At 31.9% G+C, this 12,915-nt stretch overlaps 1 protein-coding gene across 1 annotated transcript in view; it reads right to left on the bottom strand.

Moving 5' to 3' along the window:
• Positions 1–1,635: 1,635 nt before the first annotated feature.
• The window catches only part of Syn2 (Syntrophin-like 2), a 46,679-nt gene continuing 35,399 nt past the window's right edge, over positions 1,636–12,915 (bottom strand). Inside the window, exons 4-9 of the mRNA XM_088237624.1 lie at positions 12,249–12,515; positions 9,370–9,554; positions 7,501–7,659; positions 6,071–6,298; positions 4,638–4,844; positions 1,636–2,219 (exon numbers count right to left, since the gene is read on the bottom strand). Of these exons, the coding sequence (XP_088093750.1) occupies positions 2,109–2,219; positions 4,638–4,844; positions 6,071–6,298; positions 7,501–7,659; positions 9,370–9,554; positions 12,249–12,515 (1,157 nt within the window). The 3' untranslated portion in view covers positions 1,636–2,108. The remainder of the gene's footprint in view (positions 2,220–4,637; positions 4,845–6,070; positions 6,299–7,500; positions 7,660–9,369; positions 9,555–12,248; positions 12,516–12,915) is intronic.

The raw sequence follows: 12,915 nt of genomic DNA, 5'->3' as shown, positions 1-12,915 counted from the left end.
TAACTTCACAAACAGTACATTCTAGAGTATTGCAAACGCCATGTTATTGTAAAATTGTTAAAAGTGAGAAAATCCTGTGAAAAATACAAAGTTTAATTGCCTTTCAAGCGAATCCTAGGAGTATAGGATACTTTCTCAACCTTTTTTAGCCAGCGGACCGGTGAAAATAGGAAAAAAAAATTGCGGGCCAGTAACGCAGGTATAAAAACTTTTATTTATGCAGTATTTTGTTTTTTGGTTTTTAATATTATATTAAAACAGGCATAGAAAGAACAAATGACGCTTTTAATTAGTACAGGAATTTTAAAATGAGCGACAAGTATTTCTGCGGACCGGCAGAAAATCGGTCCGCGGACTGCCGGTTGGCAAACGCTGGTTTAAACGCCTGATTTTGAGTTGGCGTTCAGGATAAACGAAAATTAATAAATAACTTGTATTTTAAGTAGGTATTGCATATTTTGCATTTGAGATTATACAAAAAGGAAGGGAGTTTCACAGAGAATCATATTCTGTAAAAAAAAATCATTTTGAAAAATTGGCATTTCGGTTAAATAAACCATAAATCGTCAGTATACTGGTAACCCTCTAAATGACAAAATTTGAGAAAACAAGTTATAAATGCAGTTACATGTCATTTTTCGAGCTTTATAAACTGACAAAATCCTCTCAATCCTCCGAGGTTTACTTTCAAAGTTATCACGTTTAAACACTTACTTTTTAAAATATTTTTATTGTTTTCTGGTGAAAACCATTCATTCCATTTACCAGATATTTTTTTTAAAAATCTCATGCATTGGAGCAACTTAAAGGAAGTGAAATGGTTTCTTCGGTATGTATCATGTCTAAAATGTGTTGGATAAACTTTTGTGGAGTCAAATTGGATATACCGACAATATATATATAATTTATGACTAAAATGTATATAGATTATCGGAATATGATAAAAAATACATAAGAGAATAAGAAACAGAGATTTAAAGTAAAAACAGAATGAAATCATGTAAGAAAGACACAATATTTCAATATCATTGATTATAAATCTGTAAATAAATTATCGGTTAGGGTTCTAATTTGGTACAAATTAATTTGTCAGCATGTGTCGCACTCCGAGTATAAACACAAGTTGGTACATGATTACAACACCAGGTTTACTAGTATGGAAGGGCTAGCTGTTCCTACATATTGCAATAAATATGGCAAAAGGATACTGCAATACAGTATACCTAAAATATTTAACATGTTACCAAACAGTATTAAAAATACTGAGCCAAATACAGAAGTGAGACATTTGCTCAAATTATGGTTTGTAGAAAAAAGTTTTTTGTATTAGTGATAGTTTTTAATTTTTGATAATGTAATATGTAATGTTTTTCAAGTGAAATTATTATTAATGTAGGTTAAGTATGAATAATCGAAGCAATTTATAAGAACCTGCTGACATGTTGTATGTATGCAACTCAGCAGGAGTTTAATTATGTAATTATAATGTTATAATATATATGTATATATTTATATTATTAGTCTATTTTAAATATGTATATACATAGTTCACACTTACCAAGCATTCATTGACTGTTTTAATAATACAATTTTCTAATATTCAGTCGAAGGTTATTTTTATTTAATCGTTTCTCATTTGTGCACTTCTTTGGAAACTTACAACTAGTTTTCATTTTTATTACAGACATAAAACAACAGTTATAATAATTACATGAAACACAACAATATTGTACAGTACATAATTTCATGTTTCAGATCCAAAACAATTGACTTTTGTTGAATTTAAGAGACACAACAATTTCATTTTGTTAAACCAATCCGTTTAAACGCTATAAACACTTTAAATAATGAATAATTAACAATAAAATTGATCTTTTAACAAGAATTTAACATGTTTACCTGCGTCGCAAAATTATCATATCGATAATTGTCGTAAAAGCTCAGATTCAAACTACCAAATATCTTTTTAAGCCAGATTACCTATACCTAGGTAGATTGCGTACATTTTATTGTCCTCGGATGAGCCAAGTACGTTGGTAGATCTCCAAGTAGCAGGCACGAGATATGCAAGGCAAATGAGCCAAAGTAAGATTGATGACTGGCGACTTTTACGTCGCTTGAATAGACGAGAGGAAGGCCGGATCAACAGAAGCGACTTTTGCGGTCAGAAAAGCATGCATACAGAACAGAAGACTCTGTAGAATTTGACATTCTAACTCCTGTAAAAAGAAAATTGATTTACTAATAAATATAAAACTCATCAAATAACAGTCAAATAATTTCACAAGGCAAATAATGTTGTTCTAGAGACCTCAGGAAAAAAAGGTTCTGTCAGGCTATAAATGTCTAAAAACATCTACGACATAAAAAAATATTAATGGCTGCAAGATTCAATTTCATTTAATTATAATTACTATTAAGTAACATGGAACTCGATAATTCTATGCTCTTACTTTATTACAAATTTTGATTTCATTAAACCATCTATGATTTATAAATTCCTAGACAATTGAAATGAATTGATTTTTCGTTTTCGTGACAGGACACATTTAAAAATGTATTTTCTAAAATTGAATTAAAAACAAGTGATACGAAATTTTTCTTTTCTGAAATAACACTTGTTTCAGTGCCACTAATATCTTCTGGGTTGAAAACTTAAAATAATGGTTTTAGTGTAGCTTCGAACCTTTATTCAGATTGGCAGTGGAAAAATATAAATTTCAATGATCCTAACCGCCACCGAGTAATGGCACTATAAGAAAAAAAAGTCTCGCCAGTGCAACTTGATTTATGTAAAATTACATATATCATTTCAGGAGATTACCGTTCCCAACAAATATATAGTGAATAACCATACTGCAACGGACTCCTGTTTTACTTGGTGGATATGTTTCATGCAGTACTGTGTAAAACAAGTATACGTAAATAAAGAATAATTGGACAGGTTTCCTTGCATAAAACATCAAAGGATATCAAAAAACTCATTAGATATAAATTTTATTTTTGAAAATAAATATTAGCGTTATTATAATTTACTCAAATATTTCAATTTTGGTGGCCATTTTCAAAGAGTTGTAAATAACTCATGTGGTAGAGTGGGGTTCGAACCTCAGACCTCTGATCTGTGAGTCCGCAACACTAGCTACGGGACCACAACCCAATTTATATAATATATATATAGGTTTACTAACATAACTATTCCTAAATTCTACAGCATTTTTATGGCTATAGATTTCTCTGGATTGTGTGTAGTCTGCCTAACAAGGTACAACCTGTTTTAGGGCGGACATTTTTTTATGCAGTGCAAAATAATAATAAAAAACAGCACTACCTACTTAGTGTATTTATACTAGTTAAAATTTAAGTCATTCTTCTGACTCTCTACCCAAACCGACTAACTTTTTTTTTACAAATCTATTCAATTGACTCAGGGTCATAGTTTTACAATGTTCGGGCAATGCATTCAACATTTTGGGCCCCAAACACCTGGAAATTCTTTGGACCCATCATCTAGTTTGACTCCTGGTAGTGTAACTGGTAACAACGATTAAAGCACCATCACTTTCAGAAAATAGACGTACCCGCTTAAACACGCTTGGATCAGCATTGTTTTCATCCATTAAGATATCCAAAGCCTTCTGTATACCTCTCTATGCCTATTGAGTAGTAAGAACATGTAAGGGGTGTGGGAAAGTGCAAAACAAACACATAGTATTACTGTTATACTTTGTTAAGTTAATGTTCGAGTAAACATTAAATTTTTTGCACTGTTTATTTTTAAAAGAGGAGTTTGGTGTAGTGATTCACTCTGTTATACTGTGGCTAAAAAACAACCAATCAAGCAATACAAAAGACACATAATAAACTTGTAAGTTAATTGAATTTTTTTAGGGATAAAGACACAGTTTATAGCGACACAATCAGGAACGACTCATGCCTGTGAACTCAACACGGATTTTCTAGCGAGTCGGGGCACTTGTGATGTATTCATAAACATACGTACACACATATATACATACATATTCGCATATACATATTCATATTATACTTTATACACACATATTAAGTTTATACATATCATTAATATTTTATACATTATACCACTTATTACATTTTACATTTATAAATACATATTGGTCGTTCACCAGTTATTCCACATTCTATCGCAGTAATCCATTCCCGTTCGAGCAAACCAATTCCTTCAACCAGATTTAAATTTTGAAAATGACTCAGACTCCTTTGTCACCGATCCAGTAAATAATACAATGTTCATGTCCCCTGTCTTTGAATTGGTATTTTATGGACATTTATTTTGTATTATTTTTACTGTATTTTATCTAGTTTATTCTCATTTAGATCTATAGTGTGCAAGTATTTCTTGAAATGGTTGTTTATTTAGCATCATGTTTTGTGTTATCTAACGCAACTTATTGTAAGTTAAAACATTACCCACATGTTAATTGATGTAAAAATGAGTATAAAATAAATAAAAATGTAATTAGGTACAGAAAAAAGTCCTACGAATAATTCTGGTTCCAACTCAAGTGTATTCTTAATCTATCTGGACACAGGATTTAATAAAATGTCAATGAAATAATAAACATCCATTTTATACTTATTTTTATCAGAAATTCTACCTTAGTCTCAATAGCTCTACTTTCAGTATCCTGGAAGTGCAGTTTGAGTTTGGACTTCCCATCGTCACTGGATCCTCGGAGCTGGGAGAATCGGTACGACCACAGGGCCGGAGCTCCAGGAGCCCCCTCCTGGAGGGAGAAGCCCGAGGTCCAGTCCAGCGTCAAGCCACAAGTGCGGCCCTCGAAACATACAGTGAAGGTTTTCTTCTGCAAAACACAAGAAATACATATTTTTTGCACCACAACATACCAGAGAGCCTAATTAGAGATGTGAATTATAGTATAGAACAAGCGGGCTTGAGAAAAATCACAATTAATTATTGTAATCTCACAGGGAATGGAAGTGTGGGGCAAGACAGTCTTCACCATTACACCGCGAGGGCCGTCAGTTCACTGATTTGGCCGAGATAATTCGTAATTTATTTATTGTTTTAACAGCTTATGCCTTAAACAAAATGTAATCATTGAGACAAAACACAAAACACTTAAATTGAACAAAAATTTCAGTGCTTGCATAGGGAAAAAAACATGTTTTTTTTTATTGTTTTATTAATGAATCTAATTACATACAAAATTGATTTTGTTTTTTTTTCTACACAGTTTACTTAAATAATTTTTTAATATTCAAGCTGTAACTTTCAAAAAAAGAGACTAGCTCTTATTTATTTATTTAACTTTTTGTACATAATGTTATTTGTACATTGGCGGGCTTATTGCCAAATGGCAATTTCTTCCAACCAACCAATTATTTAGCTCTTGTGCTTGGAGAGTGAAGAATGAGGGTGATTTAAACCCATAAAGTTAGCACACCTCTCCTGCTGCTGTTAAATTAGCTATCCTTTCCATTGAATCGCCATCCCCTCAATTTTCCTCTTTTTGATTTCTATTCATCTTTACTTATTTCCTTTTTCTTTTCTTTTTTATACTTTACATATTTTGTATCAATTACTGTAATACTTTATGTACTTCTTAACCAAATATTGTAAAAGCCCTCTGGGCGTTTATAAATAAATAAATACAAGACAAAATAATACAAGATAAAAAAAAGGTTTTGGAGTGACAGTAATTGTTATTCATATTTATGAATTGCTTTATAAAACATCAGAAAGGTACACAGGTATATTACAGATTGATTGATAATGTTAAAATTATTGTGGTTATTAAGAACAAATCAATTACCAATTATTAAGCATCACAATATGCTTTTTTTTTTTTTAAAAACATTTTTTTAAATCAATAAAAAGTAACAGAATCGCAGGATCATAAAGTCATGAAAACACGAGGATTGTAGGAATACTGCTTTATCTTGTACTTTATTAACACATTAACTTTTTAGAAAGGTAAAATACGTAATAGGGATAAATACCTTGACGCAGAAACACTAGCGGGCATACAAATGCAAAATGGGTTGCACAAAATAAATAAACAAGTACCCCTAATTTGATGACCGAGGTGAGTATAGCTGCAGTCCAAGCACTCTCGATGCGCAGTAGCTCCTGTCTGGTCTCCACACTGAGGTAGCGAGGGCCAGTAGCCCCCGAGGCCTGCACAAGGAAACAGTGTTGGCGCCAGTCTACATTCTCCGACTCCTTCACCACTCTGAACATGGTCTGGTACACCTTCAGAACGTAGGGACACTTGGTCAAACCACCCACTGATAACTGGAACAAAAGGACGTTCATTAAAAAAATCATTCTGATTCAAATTAGTCATGAAAAATATTATGTATTTGTGTAAAGCATAACAAAGTAAACACTAAAAAAAAACTAAAAATGAATTTAGTTATTTTCCACAAAATATTATTTTGAGATGGGATGTGGTTACTCGGTAGTGTTTTGAATCAGCAGGTCAGAAGATCATATCCCGCCCTACCAAAACTTGCATTGTCTTTTTGGGTAATCCCGTTTAGGTTGGATTTGTTCCGACATTCCAGCCACCGTTGCAGGGTAAACTACAGTAAATACTCACAAAGTTTACCCTGAAGATGCCTCCTTAACGGTAGCCAAAATTTCAGAATGAATCCAACTTACACGGGATCACCCATAATTGATAACAGTGATCGTGAAAATATATGCAATTACCAAGACTGGTTTTCCACAGTTATTTACAATTCGTACGAAATGGCTCCAAAATTAAACTTCATTTGTGGAAATTAAAAGAATGCTAAAATGTCTTCTGAAAAAAGTATACCTTTGAATCATAAAAGCAACGGTACATTTTAATGGAAAAGTAGACTTAGTCTAACTGACCAAATAAAGTTTTATTTGATTCAGCCTAATTAGAATAATGTAATAGTAATATTGTTATCTTGGTTGCAGTTCCTTGTAGTACAATTTGGGGGTTATAATAGTGGTTGCATCTGAACGTTAAATAAATAGTAATTATATGTGGCTCTAAATAGAAATAGAGGTCAGTAATATAACCCAATACTATTTTATATAAGCGCTCAATATCAATTCCACGAAGGGTTTTTCGTAGGTATACTACAAATGCGGTAAAAGCAAAATACTTCTAATGAAAATACGTATTTAATTCAATTATTTATCAACCATTTGACATCTGTTCTATTAAACATTTATTTATTAATTCATTCATAAATAAATTATTTATTTACATTGAATGAAAACCAGCTTCATGGGACTTAAGTACTGTGTTGAGTTGGGACGGATAATACACTATAGTCATATTGTACAACCATAATATTGTAACACAACAATACATAGCACATCAATAGAGAAAGTACAAAGACAACCATTCGACTTACATGAAACAAGCAACTCAAATAACTTTAAAATCAAATCATTCCGAATACAATTTTAGTATTAACATACATGATATGATTGTTAATCTAACATGTACTCACCGGAGGGGTGTCGAATAGCATCACATCAGTTCCTTTAAGTGTAAGAAACCTCGGTTTGTATGTCTGCCAGGGTTGGTTGTTATTCAGAACACCCTCGTGGACCCATCCCATATATTCTATTCTTTCTCCGGCAGCATAATTTCTGTTGTACAATTTTGTCTAGAAAATAGAATAGACAATTTCAATGAAGGTAATAAAAACTGGAATATTTTTTCTCAATCTTGAAAATCTAAACAAGCTACTGATGTCCCTGCGTCTTCTGTGGATCTGTTGCGACGGGAACAACATTACATGCTTTTAAATCCATAGAACGTAGAATCTGTTTCGATCCAAGCTTATCTAATTTTTAACGCATCCATATCAACAAATAAAAAAAATATACTATGTTTTTTTATACATGGATGACAAATGCCTGATAGATGCCTACTGTGCATAGTATTTATAAATTTTGTAAAAGATTATTTGAACCTTAAATAAATAAATATTTAGTTTATCAATATCCATCCTAACTTCCATACTGATTTTATCGATGTTTGTAATAAAATATACAAATATTATTAATCGTAATTGACATTTACAAACATTTAAACATACTTATAACTTTGATAATTATTAATTAAAGTTGCCATCCAGAAATGGAGTTGGGCTGGTCATATAGCCAGAACCACAAGCTCTAAATATGTATTTAAAAAGTTCTGGAATGGCCAAGATGTGGAAATCTAAACGGAAGACTAGACAATATTAAATTTCTAATGTAACCCTAACGGGTTTTTTAAAATTGTAAATAAATAAAAAAATAAAAAAAAGGCCTATGTTCACCATTGGACATGAGCTGATGATGATTTATTACTTTTAAAGTTATAGAACTCACTCCAAACATAGTACAATAAAAATTGTGAAACGAACTCCCTTTCTGAACACAGGCATCTTGCTCCATAAAGGTAAGACTGTAAAATATATCACGTAAATATTATACATACATAAATGAAGGTATTAGAAGAAAACTTAGAAAGCTCCACCAAAAATGGAAAATAAGTTATTGATGCCAAAATAAACTATAAGTACATTAAAACCTAGCTGCCTTAATAAAAGTGTAATTCAATACCGTCTCTAAATCTTGCAAAAAGAGATTTTAAATAAACTACTTGACACCGCAAACTTAGCATTCTCTATTGAGTTAGTGAAGCATGATTAGAAATCTCTTAATTCTTTTTTCAAAGTTTTTTGCTCTAAGTTTTCTTCTTATACCCTCATACGTATGTATAAAACTTTTTGTCTTATACTTAGTTTCAATAATAAAGTTTTATTTTATTTTATTAAATTTTATCTCTATTTCTTAATATTTTATATATATTTATATTTTCGATACCTGACACCCTCTTTCCAATATAACACCCACACACCCACCCTCTCACTCACTTACACTCACACAAACACACTAGTATGTATTGTACGTGTATTTAATGTATTTCTGTGGATATCTGTCATTGGTTTTATTCTCTGTATATGTTATTTGTTATATTTGTATTACATGTATTACTGTTGATATCCCCAATAAATAAAAAATAAAAAAAAAAAAAAAACGATGTTTATAAATCGATTTTGATAAAATATAAACTTTTAGAAAATTATAGTTAAGTTTTACTTTTAGAATTAAATAGAAACTTAACTGCAAGAAATAAGAACAAGTATATTCTCTTCTACTATTACCATCGCATCATATTATAGTATGGGTAAGCAGAGGAGATAATAAATCACATGCATCCATTGTGACATCATAAATGTCACCCACCATCATGCTTATTTCTGCTACTTTCATCACTTCCTATTTCATTATTCGTAACAGAATATTGGAAAAGATTATCTCACCTGCAAATTAGTTAATCCAACAATATTATCCATGATGTACTTGAGCCACTGCGACATGATGGCGAGGTCATCACAGTGGATAACTCCTGTAGAGACTCCGTTGAGGCCGCGGACCTCGAAGGAGTTTGGACGTAGTTTGTCAGTTCCAAATACATAGCGGGTTACGTATGCCATCATGAGAGGTACTGAAAATCAATATTCAAATTCATTAGCTGGAATTATTTATTATTTTGTTATTTCATTTTGTTTTTAAATTCATGCTTACTTAACTACTTTTAATTATAAGAAATGCTCTGTAAATCTCAAATTTTACAACCGAGTTGTTTAATGAATACCGAGCAATCCCATATATTGCTTGGAAGGAATAATTTTCACAATCAGTTTTTACTTGGAACAAAACCTAAACTCAAAGTTTTAGGAAAACCTGATAAGTTGAAAAGGAAGAGAAAGCAAGCAAGACTGACATTAATAGTTGTGAATCTTCCCAAGCCATAGTTCATTTATGAACTGTCGATAACAAGAAAACTGATAACTTGTAAAGTTGGTTACTTAGGATTCTTGGGAGCCATTTTCTGTAAGTTGCACAGGCAGCCAAATTGCTTACAGCTTACAGCCCTGGTAAACCCTAAACTTCCGTACTACTGATTATTTTCAATGAATACATAGCTTTTTTTGTATGTTTTTTTATTGAGCCAACTGGAGATGTATCTCATGAGCAAATGCTGAGAAGTACCTGATTGGCCCGCATTAGAATATCCTTCCTGATTCCTACAGTTTAGCTAAAATAATGTAATATAATAGCAGAAAAATCCTCTTTTTGAAATATAAACCTTGTATATTATAAGCAAGGTAAAAAATAATGCAACTCCCATATAATTTTCTTTTTAAAAACTGGAGATGTATAGGGGTTTTATCGTCGAATTTTTTTTTGGTGCTGGATCTAATAAAGAACCGTGGTTACGGTCCCTATATTAAACTGTGACTCTTCCTCTGTCATTCAAGTGAATTAAGAAAAAGTAAAAGTATTGATTACAAATTAATTAAACTACAGTGAGGGATACAATGAAAGCTTTTTTTAAGTTTTTTTTTTTTTAACGTTTGATTACTTTTTACAATTTTTGTTTTTAACTTCGCCTGGCTTACAAGAATACATACCCTGTTCTAAGCAAGCAATAACATTTTAATATAATTTTTTTACATATAAATTTATTTACATATAAATTTATTTACATGTAATTTTTTTTTCATATGAATTTATTTAAAGATTTATTTATCAAGAGAAAAAAAAATAATTATATGTAAAATTCTGTAAAAAAAAATTGGGTAATTTTTCCTTTTGCTTATGGACAACTACAAAAACTTATGTATATCTGTATAAATTAGTTTCCTTATAAGCTTGTTGTGTCATATCGTCTGACTAACTTGCAAAACTCCTATCTCCAAAAAAAAATTTTTTTTCAGGAGGGTAAAAAAACAGTATAATTTGTTGAAATTATACTGTTTTTTCACCCTCCTGTTATAATTTTCTTTTTGGGGATTGGAGTTTTGCAAGTTAGTCAGACGATATTATATTTATCGATGATCCCTATTAACAATGTCGGATATATATTTTTACCAATTTTCACTTATTTATAAAAATACTAGTGGACCCGACAGACGTTGTCCTGCCCGAACGTTGGCTTGCTTGCTATCATCCTGGAAAAATACTTTTAATCTAGGTACTTGTTTGTGATTAAATTCCAAAACTAAAAATTGTTGATATTCTAAAAATATTGAATTTAAGTAGGTACTTGTTTATGGTTGAATTCCAAAACATAAAATAAATATATTTTTCAAATATGGCATTCTTTTTGCAAACGTCAAACTCCGGTCGTCTCATCAACAAAGTGGTGTACTAATGTAGGAATACGATTTTTAAAAATGTATTGAATTTAATATTATTTTAGTGTTACCAAAAATCTAATAAAAAGAAATAAATGGGTAGAAGTTATAAGGAATTAAAAGAAAGAATCTGATTGAGATCCACAAAAAACAAATGGTGTTTGTAAATATTCAAAAACAAACTTTTTTTATACACAAAAAAACAACATCTTTCCATTTTTTTGCAAACGGATTCTTCTCGAATGCAACCCTGGTAGATCGATGAATAAAACATTTATGCTCCTAACTTTTTTTTTACAAATTTGATTAAAAATTTTAATATCTACGAACACGCACAGCGCAAAGATCTATATTTCTCTGAAAACCGCACGTAAATCAGTTAAGCCGTTTAAGAGGAGTACGGTGACATCACACGTACAGAGAAATTATATATATAAAGATAATAATCACAATAAAAAGTTACATGGTGAACAATAATTTATTTGATTGAAAATCATGTTATTTAGCCAGTTTCTAGGCTAATATCGTCGGTAGTAATAACTTTGTCCATGCATGAGTGTTGGTAAAACTAACTTTAAACTGCTTTACTCAAAAGTAGTCATTTTGCAGAACCGACATTGTTAAAAGAGACCATCGTTATATTCTATAACTACAAAGTAATTTTTTAAAATTGAAAATGGAATGGCCCACGCTCAGCGTTAATGGCTTTGCGGGCAAGTTTTCTAAATTGCGGTCTCTTCATTATTTTATAAGATGTATTTTTTGTAATGTGTATTTTTTTGTTGATAAGATTGTTATTGTAGAAAATTTCTAATGTGCTGTACATTAGAAAAATAAAACAAATGATACCATAAAGTAAAAAAAGTATATATTACGTTCGCAAAATAAATCAAACCACTCTAAAACAAAAAGAGACTAGTCGTCAAATTTTAGGAAAAGGGTGGGAAATTGCTAACATAACATAAATAAAAAAATAAAACTATCTTAGTCTTACGAACCTGTGAAAACATCCACCCAGTGTTTCCTGCCCATGGATCCCACATAATCCGAGGCTACTGACGACGGCCGGCTGTTGGCTGCGGAGCCCCCTCGGCTCCAGGGGTCGTCCCCGCGCCCCAGGCTGTTGCAGGCCCCCAGGCCGGGCCCCAGCCCAGCCTCGCCCCCCGGAGTGGTGGCCCCCAGCCCGGGAACGATGTTCCAGCCGACGTTGTGGTGCTGAGGATGCTCGTCTCCGGCGATGCTGTCCGTGTCTGATGCGCCGTCAACTACAAATAAGGAGAATAAAATATAAATATAATGGAAACATTTATTAATTTATTCCCAGTATTTATTAAATTTAAAATGAGGAAGTCAAGTGCTACGGAAAATTTAATTTAATTGTATTTTCCTTGTTCTTCCAAATAAATTAATCGTAGAGTGTTGTGATAGATTTCTGGTTTCTGGGAAGTCAAATCAGGCCAACTAACCGACTAGCCAACTAGTGACGTCAAACGCTGAGAACATGTTATATAACCAGAATCCTGGACAAGCTTTGATGAAGACTAGATGGCTGCTTTCAGGTAAAAATTCTGAAAAAAGAAATGAAGTGGAGATAAGTCCTCCTTATAGCGTAGTGGTTGTCGCGTTCGCCCTCCATGCTAAGCTCCCATGTGCGATTTCTGGCAG

Source organism: Micrasema longulum, unplaced genomic scaffold (assembly GCF_059751315.1).
Source record: "Micrasema longulum isolate JH-2025_06_02 unplaced genomic scaffold, ASM5975131v1 h1tg000106l, whole genome shotgun sequence".
Lineage (NCBI taxonomy): Eukaryota > Metazoa > Arthropoda > Insecta > Trichoptera > Brachycentridae > Micrasema > Micrasema longulum.
The sequence above is the reverse complement of the archived record's forward strand: the minus strand, read 5'-3'. Positions and strand labels throughout refer to the sequence as shown.